The sequence below is a fragment of the Coniosporium apollinis genome (genome assembly GCF_000281105.1).
Source record: "Coniosporium apollinis CBS 100218 chromosome Unknown supercont1.16, whole genome shotgun sequence".
In the NCBI taxonomy this organism is placed as follows: Eukaryota; Fungi; Ascomycota; class Dothideomycetes; genus Coniosporium; species Coniosporium apollinis.
The window spans coordinates 177,164-189,793 of NW_006913278.1; the positions used below are offsets into that span (position 1 = coordinate 177,164).

At 53.1% G+C, this 12,630-nt stretch overlaps 5 protein-coding genes across 5 annotated transcripts; 4 read left to right on the forward strand and 1 right to left on the reverse strand.

The window, feature by feature from the left end:
* Positions 1 to 395: 395 nt before the first annotated feature.
* Positions 396 to 2,222, forward strand: W97_03820 (uncharacterized protein; the record flags this gene model as incomplete). The annotated part of the gene is made up of 5 exons (XM_007781714.1): positions 396 to 599; positions 655 to 978; positions 1,043 to 1,335; positions 1,395 to 1,587; positions 1,638 to 2,222. 5 exons carry the CDS (start codon positions 396 to 398, stop codon positions 2,220 to 2,222), a joined length of 1,599 nt encoding a protein of 532 aa, XP_007779904.1.
* A 515-nt stretch (positions 2,223 to 2,737) lies between these two features.
* W97_03821 (uncharacterized protein) lies at positions 2,738 to 3,196 on the reverse strand (the record flags this gene model as incomplete). Its single annotated transcript, XM_007781715.1, has 1 exon — positions 2,738 to 3,196. The coding sequence occupies one exon, from the start codon at positions 3,194 to 3,196 to the stop codon at positions 2,738 to 2,740; it is 459 nt and encodes a 152-aa protein (XP_007779905.1).
* A 3,696-nt stretch (positions 3,197 to 6,892) lies between these two features.
* Positions 6,893 to 7,508, forward strand: W97_03822 (uncharacterized protein; the record flags this gene model as incomplete). The annotated part of the gene is made up of 2 exons (XM_007781716.1): positions 6,893 to 7,154; positions 7,216 to 7,508. 2 exons carry the CDS (start codon positions 6,893 to 6,895, stop codon positions 7,506 to 7,508), a joined length of 555 nt encoding a protein of 184 aa, XP_007779906.1.
* Positions 7,509 to 8,599: 1,091 nt separating this feature from the next.
* W97_03823 (uncharacterized protein) lies at positions 8,600 to 10,341 on the forward strand (the record flags this gene model as incomplete). The annotated part of the gene is made up of 3 exons (XM_007781717.1): positions 8,600 to 10,013; positions 10,075 to 10,242; positions 10,295 to 10,341. 3 exons carry the CDS (start codon positions 8,600 to 8,602, stop codon positions 10,339 to 10,341), a joined length of 1,629 nt encoding a protein of 542 aa, XP_007779907.1.
* Positions 10,342 to 10,842: 501 nt separating this feature from the next.
* Positions 10,843 to 12,187, forward strand: W97_03824 (protein arginine N-methyltransferase; the record flags this gene model as incomplete). Its single annotated transcript, XM_007781718.1, has 6 exons — positions 10,843 to 10,931; positions 10,986 to 10,999; positions 11,053 to 11,072; positions 11,133 to 11,242; positions 11,330 to 11,661; positions 11,709 to 12,187. 6 exons carry the CDS (start codon positions 10,843 to 10,845, stop codon positions 12,185 to 12,187), a joined length of 1,044 nt encoding a protein of 347 aa, XP_007779908.1.
* Between the last annotated feature and the right edge of the window lie 443 nt (positions 12,188 to 12,630).

The following is a 12,630-nucleotide window of genomic DNA, read 5'->3' on the forward strand; positions in this document are numbered from 1 at the left end:
CCTTCCCCACAGTTCCAAGTTGCTGATCTCCAACCGGCGCTTGGCCGAATATGTCAGGTGGAAGCTCCGATATAAACTTGATCAAAGCGACCCCACAACTCCACTCCCGCGGACGGAAACCTGATTGCAGAAATAGCGGTAGATCCTATCAAATACCTGCCTACTGCAGTATACCCTCCTCCGGAATCAACATGGAGCCGCCCTCGCCAGCTCGCGTATCACGCCGTGCCGAGGAGGATTTGGCCGTGACCTCACCTGCTGCCGTGCCTTCGTTACGCAAGGTTTACAAACATCCCAGGCTTGCGGTGATATAAGGATGGATGCAGCCCCCAGCATGCTGTGCTGCAGCGGCTCACCTTGTCTTTCTGGTTACTTGCGCCGTCCATCAGCTCACCATGAAGATCGTCGAATACACAGCCGCGCTGGCCTCAGTGGCTGCAATTGCTTCAGCCAGCTCGCCGTCTCCTCAAGGATGGCGAGGCGGGGAGACCAAATTTCCTAAGCCCTGGTTTCCGCCAAAGTCATGGCCGCAATTCCCACGCCTCCCGCATCCTTTCCATCCTCCGCGTGGGCCCCGGGAGAAGCCCCTAGTTAAATCGGTATGTCAAAGTCTCGAAACAAGAAGCATGGCACAGAGTCTAACAACTAGTTCAGGAGCCACTCCAAGCCTCCATCAAAGAGGACGCTATCCGGAAGCACGCCGAGAATCTTCAGGCCATCGCCTACGCAACCGAAGGCCGCAACCGCGTCTTTGGTAGCGCTGGCCATAACTTCACTGCCAAGTATATCTATGACCTGATCAAGGAGCTGGATGATTACTACACCGTCGAATACCAGCCCTTCGTTGAGCTGTATTCCGGTGGTAGCGCCGAGCTTGTGGTGAATGGCCAGGAGCAGGGCGCGAGGTTGATGACTTATGCGCCTAACGGAAGAGCGGAGGCCAAAATAGTTGTTGTGAACAACTTCGGATGCAACCGCGTAAGTTGACTCCCGATCTCGCCTATCGCTGAAAGGGTGAAGATAGCTGACTCTACGCGTGCAGACCGATTTCCCGGCCGAAGTAACCGGCAGCATTGCGCTGATTTCCCGTGGTTCGTGTGAGTTCGGACTGAAGGCCGCCCTTGCTGGCGCCGCCGGTGCTGCCGGTGCTGTCATCCACAACAATATCAATGGTACTCTCAGTGGCACCCTAGGTGCGCCTGAACGTCCGGAGGGCAGGTATCCCCCAACTGCGGCCATTCCGCAGGACAGCGGACTGGCAATCAGACAATTGGTCGCTGCTGGTGAGGTGATCGGCCGCTTGAATGTCAACTCCATCCTGGAGAACCGCACAACGTAAGTTCAAGACACCATACTCAGCCATTACCGTGGAACACTGCCTAAGTGGTTGATAGGATCAACGTTATCGCCCAAACCAAAGGCGGTGATCAGAACAACGTCCTTATGGTCGGAGCACACTCTGACTCCGTCGATGCTGGACCAGGCATCAACGATGACGGCTCCGGCACCGTCGGCATCCTAGAAGTCGCCCTCCAGCTCGCCAAGTATAAGACAAACAACGCGATTCGCTTCGGCTGGTGGTCCGCGGTAATAACCCCCTCCGGACCAATCAAGCCCTGCTTATTAAGTCTAAATAGGAAGAATTTGGCCTGCTCGGAAGCGAGTTCTACGTCAATACTACCGCGCCTGCAGAGCTTGACAAGATCCGGCTCTACCTCAACTTCGATATGATTGCGTCGCCAAACTACATCTACGGTATCTACGACGGTGACGGGTCAGCGTTCAACCTAAGCGGCCCACCCGGTTCGGCGCAGGCGGAGAAGCTCTTCGAAGACTTCTATGCTCAGAAGGGTCTCCGCTCTCAGCCGACGGAGTTCAGCGGCCGCTCAGATTATGGCCCCTTCCTTGCCGTCGGTATTGCGGCGGGAGGCCTGTTCACGGGTGCTGAGAACATCAAAACTGCGCAGGAGGCGGAATGGTACGGCGGCGAGGCTGGAGTAGCTTACGATAAGAACTATCATGCAGTAGGGGATACCGTCGACAATCTCAACATGCAGGCATTTTTGGTCAACACGAAGGCTATTGCGCACTCGATCGCGACATATGGAAGGTCGTTCGAGACTCTGCCGGCGCCCACGCGCAAGAGGTTCATCAAGAGGGACGTCGCGCCCGCGAAGAAGTCGGGATGTCATCACAAGCACGTGGAGCATGTGGAATTGTAAATGTTAGCGGGTGTGAGTGTAGTTCTGATGCAGCCTTTGCGTCCTCTTTAGCTTCGATTTGGGCCTGAACAGAAAGCTAGGGCTTAGAAAGTGCCGCTTCAAGGAATTCACCCATCATCAGGACATCGATGTAAACAGCACTTTTACGGCAGCATCAAATCCCTTTAGAGTGGGAGGATAATGATCATGCCTGAAGATGTATACGAAATATCCGATCTCGAGTCAGATGAGATAGTTCCCACATGACACTTCTTTGGGGCCTTCCATGAGGATAGCTGTTGTGTAAAACAGCGGCAACTACATGTACACAAAAGCAAATACCAAAAGTGCAGAGTCTTTTTTCCAGAGCTTCGCCAGGTTTGAGACGACAAGACTTGAAAGGTTGCACCATTTTGTATCCGCCCGAGCATCCCGTCATGCACCCCTTAACCACTCGGTCTCATTCTGCCCAGCCATCTGCGCAACAGCTCAACGCCTCTCACCAGCTCAAGAAAACCACACACACCGACTCGAACTCAACACACGATACCATTCGGCCCCGGTGCCACTCCCCAACAGCAACCATACGACTCCGGATCACCAGTCACGCAGCAGCGCGGCACTCCGCCTTTGCTCACACACCTCACGCTCTGCGTATCGGCGAACTTCGACCACTGGCCCCTCGTAATCCGCGTGCCGCGGTAGTAGTAGTCGCGGTCCGCGTAGCAGAAGCCGTCGACGTCGGCGTTGGTCTTGGACCCTTTGGAGCCGAGGTTCACCTGGGTGCAGCTGCACATCTGCCCGCGGGGGGAGGCGTTGTTCCAGTTCCAGAAGTAGCAGCAGGAGCTGCAGCCGTTGTTTGGAGATGGGTTGGTTGTGTATCTGAGGGTCCAGGGGGATTGGTTGTAGATTTTGCCGGCAGCTTGGACTGTGGAGATGTAGAGGAGGAGGCCCAGAGCGAGCAGGAAAAGCTTGGATGGGCGTGCTGCAACCATCGTGGAATGCGAGGCAAGTGCTGGAATAGTGGGATGGACTTGGTGCAGTATGCAAGTCTGGGGCAGAAACACTGGTGAAGTGTAAAGACACAGGCTGAAAAGAAGTCTTCCTCAGCCGGATGCCGGTATTTATGCTTGGATATTGACTTGCTAGCAGCCATCGAAGATGAAGCTATACACGCACGTTGAAACATGCCAACAAGCCACTTGTGTCTTGCATCTCGTATTCATTTACAATACGAATGAGGTCAGTGTCTCCCGCTCTGGATTCCGCCCCGGGTCACCGTCCGTTCGCCCCATCATCGTGCCGTGCGGGCCTGATGAGTTAAATGCAAGGAAGTATTGAGCCACAAGTGACTTTGCATGTGGCAAGAAGTGGGTTGAAGCTGCAAGGCCAGTTCGTAAAGACCGAATACGAGCGACATCGCCATGGCACGGAGGAGTTACTTGATCGATTCAGTTGCCCGGTATCCAGCCTTGCTGCCTCCCGTTGGCCTTGGAACCAACGTTCGTATAAGCAGTGCTTCCCTAACATAAGCCTCCTATCGGAGTGAACGACTGCGATTAAAGGACGTTGCACCGAGACCTGTTCCCTTAAAGTGAAGGGAGGTAGTCCTGGACAGACATGATAAGGCGATCAATCTAGAGATCACGAAAACCCCTCACTGAATACGAGAGTTGGCGCCAATCCGCAAAGCGAACCGACCCGAAAAATTACCAGCGCTTCTCAGCCAACTCAAGGTGCCGTCTTCAATATCGGAGCGTAAAGAGCTGGGCGCTGGGAGAAGGCGGCCATAAATAGAATCCGGACTGCAGGAACGCAGTGGAGGAGGGCTAGCAAACCAGCGATTAACGCACACAGCACACTTATAGAATGCACTGCAGGGCAAGGTTAAAGAAGCGCAAGAATAGAGCTGTCTGCATCTGTGATTTCGTGGACTTGGTTGTAATCTGACGAATGTATGCGACATGGAACCTCAAATGCACGTGATATGCAACTGTGCCGCCGTACTCGTATAGCAGAGCTTCCCCGATATGCAGCTAGATTGATGACTTGACTAGTAGAAGAGGAACCGGCCACGAGGAGACGTGTATCAATCCCTTTATAGAGTGACCGAGCGACCTCTAGAAATTTCAGGGCCATGTGTCATCGCAACAATTCCTACCTTAGCCAGCTGGGAGGGCTGACGGCTTGCATCACGTGCCAACGCGCACAACACGCATCGTGGCGTAGTCTTGGCAGCAGCGCTTGCTCTCCGCGTTAAAAGCCTGACGCGCCGTGGCATCTAAAGCCATTGCACTGCGAAACGGTCAATCAGCTGGATAGAGCCCTCTGCACTTAAAAAAGATACCGTCTACGCTTCGTCTCCATGTCGCTCAAGGATAACCAGTCTGACCTAAAGCTCACTCTGTTACAGATCCACAATGGCGGCCCCTCGGCTTTACTCAAGCAACTTATGGAGGTGCGGAAGTTCGAGGTCAAGCGGGAACGGTCTGAGAGATGGGCAGAGAACTTGCGGTTCCTAGATATCGGTAACCGGACTATTAGCGGAGAAGACTTAACATCTGAACCTCACCGAAAACGCCGTAGACTCTCAAAAGGCCGCCCGTATGTTGCACCGCAAGATGATGCCCGGCCTCTTTGTACCGTGCCCCTGACCCGTAAGCGCCCAGTGACACAGCAACTGCAATATATTGCCGTATCCTAGCCCTGGGAAAACGGGGCAGGATCATTGCCCACCAAATATCACTATCGTGTCTAGAGGCCGGATAATAAGCCGTGTGATGGCCGTTTTCCGGATAGCTACTTCGAGGGGACGATTCGAGTCGCGGAAGCCTTGGGGAAAAGGCTCTTGTGGATTAATTACGAGTGCATTCACCAGCAGATATCTGACAGGACAGAAGGCTTAAAGTTGGGTGTCCAAGCTATGGATCTGGTTTATAGCAAGTGCCACACTAACTTAGGCCTGCTTGAAGTTGTTGTAGAACGAAAAGATAAGATTCAGTGCCTAGCCGCTTTACTCAGTCCGCAACGATGCCGCCTTCAAACGAGATCTCAACCACATTGTTGCAAAACTGAAGCAATACAACCTCTGGAATAAGGTCTTTTATCGTCCGGACGCCGCTGTTCTACGCCAAGGTGGTGTCAGCCCATACAGCCACAGCGCCTTCGTTCATGAACGGTTATACGACATGCCGTCGCTCTATCACGGTGGCTATCTCAGCATTCTCGAGGAGTTTATGAACCGCTCCATCAAGAAGCAAGCGGACCGCATCCTCATCGTAGCAAACCGTAGCAAGCTCTAAATTCGCCTCGACGCCGCGGAAGAGTCTCCCTTAATCAAGTCATGGAAATATGGTTTAAGTACTTGTCTGCTCTACCGATTGCTACGCAGCGGTGTGATTTTACGCAACAATGGGGGATGTGATCTACAGAGCACGCTACTGGATTATATAAAACAGCACCAGTTCAAATTCGAATCTGCCGGACCCAAATGTCAGCTCTCTCTCACACAACACTGTCGTTGTATTGATCCAGAAATGACGTTCAACGGTCTGAAAACGCGAGGGTTGCTATATCGCCTGTCTGGATCCCCTATCTATTTGACCGGAAAGCAGTACGAAAAGATATACCGGGAACGCGAGAACTATTTCGAAGAAGAAACGTCTCTCACGTCGCTTGATACATGCATATTGCCGATGCTTGTTAAGAGGCAAATGACCACCACAAGAAAAAGAGCCTTTACGGGAACACATCTAGACTAGGCGACTTCCTCATCAACAGTATGAGAGCAGACAAGAGGGCATTGAAACCACGAAGACCAGTTTTATCAGTTGGATGGGGTTGGCAGTCGTGTTGGCAGTACTGCAACACAAACCACTTTACTTTGCATACCTAGGCGATACCGAAGAGCCTATCGGCATATTTGTTATTCCTGACAGCGAAATCCGGAGCTCTGCGGGGAGTTCTTCGTGGGTCCTTACAAGTTGGGATAATGGCGGCAAGGGCTCGCATATTGCCAACTTTGTGTCCATGCAAGTGACACGGAGTAACGCTTGTTCCAGCAACGCAAGACCTCTACGCCTTACTACGAAAGCGTAGATCAATGGAGTTTGGGATATGACGGGCTGTCGCAAAATTGCCTACATCTTTCCCTTTTCATTCCTGCAAAGCTAGCCAGATACTGATGCAGGAGTACTCGGTAAGACCAACAGCTTTCGTCTAATCATCATTTCTCGCTCTTAGATATAGGCTTACCGTACTCTGCTTTCCACCGAACCCCGTCCTTGATTGCGAGTTACGCGCGTTGCTGCTGGTCCAAGTCGAATTCTAATACCAAGGGACCTTGGAAGCCTTCCGTCTTCAAATGACGTCATCGCAAGAAATCCCACCTCGACCTCCAGTACCCACGACCGGCACAGCCAATGCAACAAACCCATGTCGATCGCCATCCCAATTTAGCACCCCGGTTTTCACTCATGGAAATGTGCTGAAACGCCGAATAAGATGCAGCCCTACCGACAAAGGCCCAGGGACATGCCGGCAAGATAACTCACATTCGACGTCACTGCGCCGGTCGTAATGCACCCTCCTCCCAACATGAAACGGCACGCATTCAATAAGAACGGAGCGCATGAGATGGTGCAACCATTTTCTGCCCATCGAAACTTGTCCACTGTCGCGTAAGAGCCACTATGAATCGCATTCATCCACCACCCGCGAAACCGAACAAGACTCGGCAGCTGCCTCCAAACACGATGAAGCCGCATGCACAACCGAACACAGCTCCAATCAGCAATGGTTATGTGCCCAGCTACGTGCCCAGCTATGTTCCGCCGCCGGAGCCGCCCAAACCCCCACCGGCGCCGCATGTAGAGGTAGAAAACAACGTCGAGATTCCGGAGCAAATCAACGTGGATGCGACCTCAGCGTCGAACACGGTGGAACGGATAATCGGTTCGCCTGCCCGCTCTGCACTATGCTGTACATGACGGCTGACCGTGCGCGATCGTGCCAGCAAACGCCGCCGTCCTCTTCCCGGGAGCGTCGGTTAAAGTCACCACTGCACTTGCTCCTCCTAGGCGATCCATTGGTAGTAGTCTTACCTTTGGCGCAAATGTCTGCCATGCGCTGCTCGTTGCGCCGAAGAACGAAGAGCGTGCTACAAGTCGATATAAAGTGCTGATAAAGGGGCCGGGAGTGTCAGGCACTAGGGATCATCCCGCGGAGGGACGACGGCAAGCTATTGCTGGCATGCTTGAGGAGTTGGAACGCAGGGTTGGCAAGGAATTGCTTGGGCCTGGAGCCTGATCATACTGTTGAATCCAGACATTGATACTAAGTAATAGATCGCAATAATGAGAATACATGAAGGCGAGGGCCAATTCTCACACCACGGTCGAGTTGCAGTATTAGATTTCCAAATGTCAGGCAGCCTTTACTTACGATTCGCGTGAAAAGATGCTCGGTTCTGACACACACGGGGTTACGCGAGTGCGTGGTTGCGTGGCTGGGCGCGTAAAGTGAGGCGGAGCACAAGGCGGAGCAACCTCCTCTGTTGTGCGAACGTCCCACCTCCATCTGCATAGGAAACAGCTTCGAAGACGCTTGCCTACCTACAAATGTCTCTCCCGCAAAGATGGTGCTCATGGTGGCTGTGATAAAAATTCCGGTAGCCGAGTCCTCCCATGAGGTCTCCAGTCAGTACACGTGTCCGAAATACCTCATATCAACCTCAGCGCTGCTGTTGCGTTGCCGCCTTATGTCAACTCGAATGACGCATATTTTGACCGTGTATCGACTGAGGATAAATTGAAAAGGAGTGGCTTCAGGAAGAGGACCCTCGGACGAAGAAACGGCGATGCCGAGGTCGGCGCAGTGAGCGGTTCCGATGCCCTTCAATGCAAGAAGAGATGGAATTTCCTCAGCACAGCTACTGGGCATCGCTATCCAGGCCAGCTAAACTTTGAAGCCGACGGACGAAACTGATGTGGGCTTGCGTAGAAAGCGTTCGGCGGCACGTTTTCGGGATTCAGGACTCGATTGCGCTTCACGAGACCACCGCAATGAAGACATGAACGGAACAGAAGCATTGCCCGCCCGCACAACTACTGCGCTAGACGGTGCTTGTGTCGAAGCTTCATGCACGATTTATCCTAATTCGTGACGCTAAGAGGACATTGCAGCCATTGGACTTCTTCCATTGGCTTCTCCGGCAACGCGCGACCACGTCAATCACGCATGATGGGAGCCTCAACTCCAAGGGCCCTCTCAGCTGCGACACGGGATTATTAGCTGTCACAACGGACAGGCGCGCGCCTCTCATTCCGCGCCTGAGCGACGGTGTTTCGAGCATGCATTCATTACGCGCGCCTTGATCATTCGGAGCAGGAACCGGCGCCATGGACTGGTCACTAGCGGAGCAGGCCGAGGCCGTCACCGACGTTGCAGCAGGTCTGGAAGTCTTCAGGAACGAGATACCGGACGCTGAGGCCGAGATATCCGGAAGTATAACTATCTTGCTGGATATAGCAGGAGCATTGCGTGCGCTGCACAGAGAACTGGACCTGGACCTTGCCCGATATAGAAGACTACTAGGAACCATTGAACGCGATCTAGATCTGGTGATGAGAAGCCTCGACTTGACCCTGAGTGCTGTCAAAGGCATGTTCGGCCGTTCGGCACAACGCAGATACAGGACGGCGTATGCGGGGATTCCCCTGTACCCAGAGCTATGGGACGATCTTTGCAGAGAGTTCGAGATTGATGAGGGTCTCTCGTTGCGCCCTCGGCTGGAAAGGTATCACTCCTTTATAAGGGGCATTATTTATGCTCTGAGAGGAATTGTGCCAGAGGAAGACATGAATTACCTCCGGAACCGGATCAATTGGCTCCTAGGACGACAGGAAAGTCAAGAGTTGGAAATCCCATTCAATCAGCTATCCATAGCCCCCCCGGAACCTAGGACACCTACAAGTCCGCTGATCTATCAAACCTACCGACATGTTAATCCTCCAACGCCACTTCATCCGCCATTGCCAGGAGGCTGGAGTTCTTCTTATTTCCCTGCGCAAGCGCCGTACGTACCTCCGCAGGTGCCTCGACCGCCAGGTATACCACCGTCGCTATCAATATCAACCGATTCAGCGGAGACCTATTCGTCGATGCCCACCATCTCGACTCAATCTTCCAACAACAACAATGATAATCACCGGCCGCGGCATTGGGCTCGCAAGATCTTTGATGGGCGTCACGGCGCCACCAGATTCCGAAACACGGCCGGTCAGGCCAACAAATGTCTTGGAAGACACGAGCCAGCTGCATATGAAGAATTACGCACCGGTGGATTCGTCAAGGTCTTCGATGATTCTTTTGATGGCGGAGAAACGAACGTTGCAATATATTGGCGCCCTTCTGATCACCGAGCAAGGGTCCTGTACGTAACCAGAGAAAGAGCCCGTGTCGTGCACTGTTGTATGCCCTTGACCGCTCTGTGCGCCAGACGAGCGGAGTGCTGCCTGCAGCTGTGTCGCATCAGCCGCGAAGACGGCGAGTTGGAATTATGGGCGAACCTTCGATTTCCTACATTCGAAAGAATGGTCCTTTTCTACTTGACTTTCGTAGCGATGAAGCGGCAGGATTGGACACCGCCACACCAGGGCCTGAATGACTGGTTTCCGGGCGAAAAAGAGGAGTTCGGCGGCGTCACTGAAGACGACGGCTACCAGCACGCCTTCAGGATTTGGAGGGATAGGGACTCTGGATGTGTTAGACTTGAGGCGACCGCCCACCGCGGGCCTATGAAGACCACACCGAGTAAGCCATCCAATTCAGAATCATTTCGCAAAGGTGGCCTGCGATGCTAATAGATCAACAGTCTGGACAGCTTTCGTTACGCAGTATATCGGCTCAAGGACCTGGATGACGCGCTTGGGTTCGAAAGTGATTGAGTTTATGGATCTTCACCCCTACGTTTTCACGAACGGCTACAAGCCACCGCGCGGCTTGGGCGGAAGATTCGAACTCAGATTTTTGACCCGCCATGGTACGGCTATCATACGGAAATATTCCTTGACTGGAGCTGACGCGTGATACAGATTGCGATTGCTTCATGGAGACTTTCCAAGCAATCAGGATCAGGTGATCCTGTAATATCTTTGACGGCCGCTACGTTTTGGTTGCAACCACGGGACCATTTGAGGGCTTTAACGAAGTTACGACCATTGCACTGATGATAGATACCCTACTCCCTGGTTCAAAAGTTGGTCACAGCATAGCATTTCGGGAGGATAGTGTGCTTTGAGCATCGTTTGCAGTCAGAGGATCGTTACACAGTTGGAAGTTTGACCCTTTAGCGTGAACGAGCAGTGAACTGTACAGTACGCATCCATACACATACGCTTTTGTATTTGCACCGCTCATCACGGCGACTTGTTTCTATCCGCGAGCTGCACCTGCCGCGTCGACAGAAGAAACGCTGGCGGACGTCGAAGACCCTGTGCTGTGGAGGGCCGTGCGCCCGTCTGTCAAACCGCAGAACATTTCTGACACAAAAAGCTGTCGGAGCCACCTCCATGCCCGCGAGAATATAAATATTGCGCAACGCTATATCCATATCTTGACTCCTCCTCAAGCACTACTCAAGATGACGAACGTTGTCTCCAATCAACCTTCGCTCAAGGCGGAGGATGCTCTTGCGGGAATGGCGCATTCGGAAGCCCACTACTTCAACAGGTGCGTGAGCATGCACAGCTCTATCTTCGAACAATAAGGCTAATGCGCGCATAGCTACAATCATCACGGTTCGTGATGTGCTGGTGTCTACCGAGCTCACTGCTAATAATTGACCGGCAAGGCATCCATGAGGAAATGTTGGTGTGTAGGCAATATTCTGGATCTTCAGCCCTGTTTACTGATCCAAGTGTCCTTGAACAGAAAGATGAGGTCCGGACGAAGTCATACCGAGACGCGATATACCAGAACAAGCATCTCTTCAAGGACAAGATTGTACTGGACGTAGGATGCGGTACATCCATCCTCAGCATGTTTGGAGCCCCTCCCAGACACCACGACCCTCTACCGCTCACACTACGCCTTGCACGGGATGCAGATCTGACAAGGTGAACCTGCAGGTTCGCTGTGAAGGCCGGTGCAAAGCATGTCATCGGCGTCGACATGTCCACCATAATCGAGAAGGCGCGGGAAATCGTGGCTATCAATGGCATGTCTGACAAGATCACGCTGCTACAAGGGAAGATGGAGGAGGTTGAACTACCGTTTCCGAAAGTCGACATCATAATATCGGAATGGATGGGCTACTTCCTGCTGTACGAGAGCATGTTGGACACCGTGCTCTACGCCCGGGACAAATACCTGACGAAAGACGGCCTGATCTTCCCGGACAAGGCGACCATCTTCATGGCTGGTATCGAAGATGGCGACTACAAGGAGGAAAAGATTGGCTGTGCGACACTTCTTGCTGTGATGTTGACGGGAGGCTAACACTGACAGTTTGGGACAACGTCTGGGGCTTCGACTACACCCCCCTGAAATACACCGCCATGACCGAGCCCCTAGTCGATACCGTCGACATGAAAGCCGTTGTGACCGATCCGACCGCAGTCTTCACCATCGACCTCTACACCGTCAACCCCCAAGACCTCGCCTTCACCGTACCCTTCTCCCTCACCGCCCGACGCAACGACTTCGTGCACGCTATAATCGCATGGTTCGACATCGACTTCACTGCCTGCCACAAGCCGATACGGTTCTCTACGGGTCCGCACACCAAGTACACCCACTGGAAGCAGACGGTGTTCTACCTGCAGGATGTTCTGACGGTGGAGGCGGGAGAGCGCATAGTGGGCGAGCTGGATAGCAGGCCGAACCAGAAGAATAAACGCGATCTCGATATCAAGATCAGCTACCAGCTCGAGACTCAGGATCCTCATCGGCAGGCGTACGGGCAGGGGGAGTACAGGATGTGCTAGTAGATTTGGGGGACGTCTTTGGCGCGGCATTGATAGCGGCGGAGTTACATGAAACGGGGTTAATGCCGCTGACTGGCAAGCACGATTTGCCACTCCCTTTAAAGAGGATCCGTGACGGCTACACGTTTGAGCGAAGTGACTGAGGACCATCGTACTGAGAGTCGCGAGAGAATTCGCAACTGCCTTCGATTGAGGCATGGGGCACGCGTAGTAAAACTCCTTATAATCAAGTAATTCTAAATCTCAGTGGTAGACTATATTCCTTCACAGCCACCAGTACTCCGTACTGTCACGAACAAAGGCACATAGCCCCCCTGACCCAACCATCTGTTGAACGCAGCTGAATGCAGCCAAGACTTCCGCTCCGCTTGGCTGGGGCGGGAACGCGTAAGCGGAGATGTGACACCATCACTCATGCGAAACCACCAGAGAGCCTCCTTCCG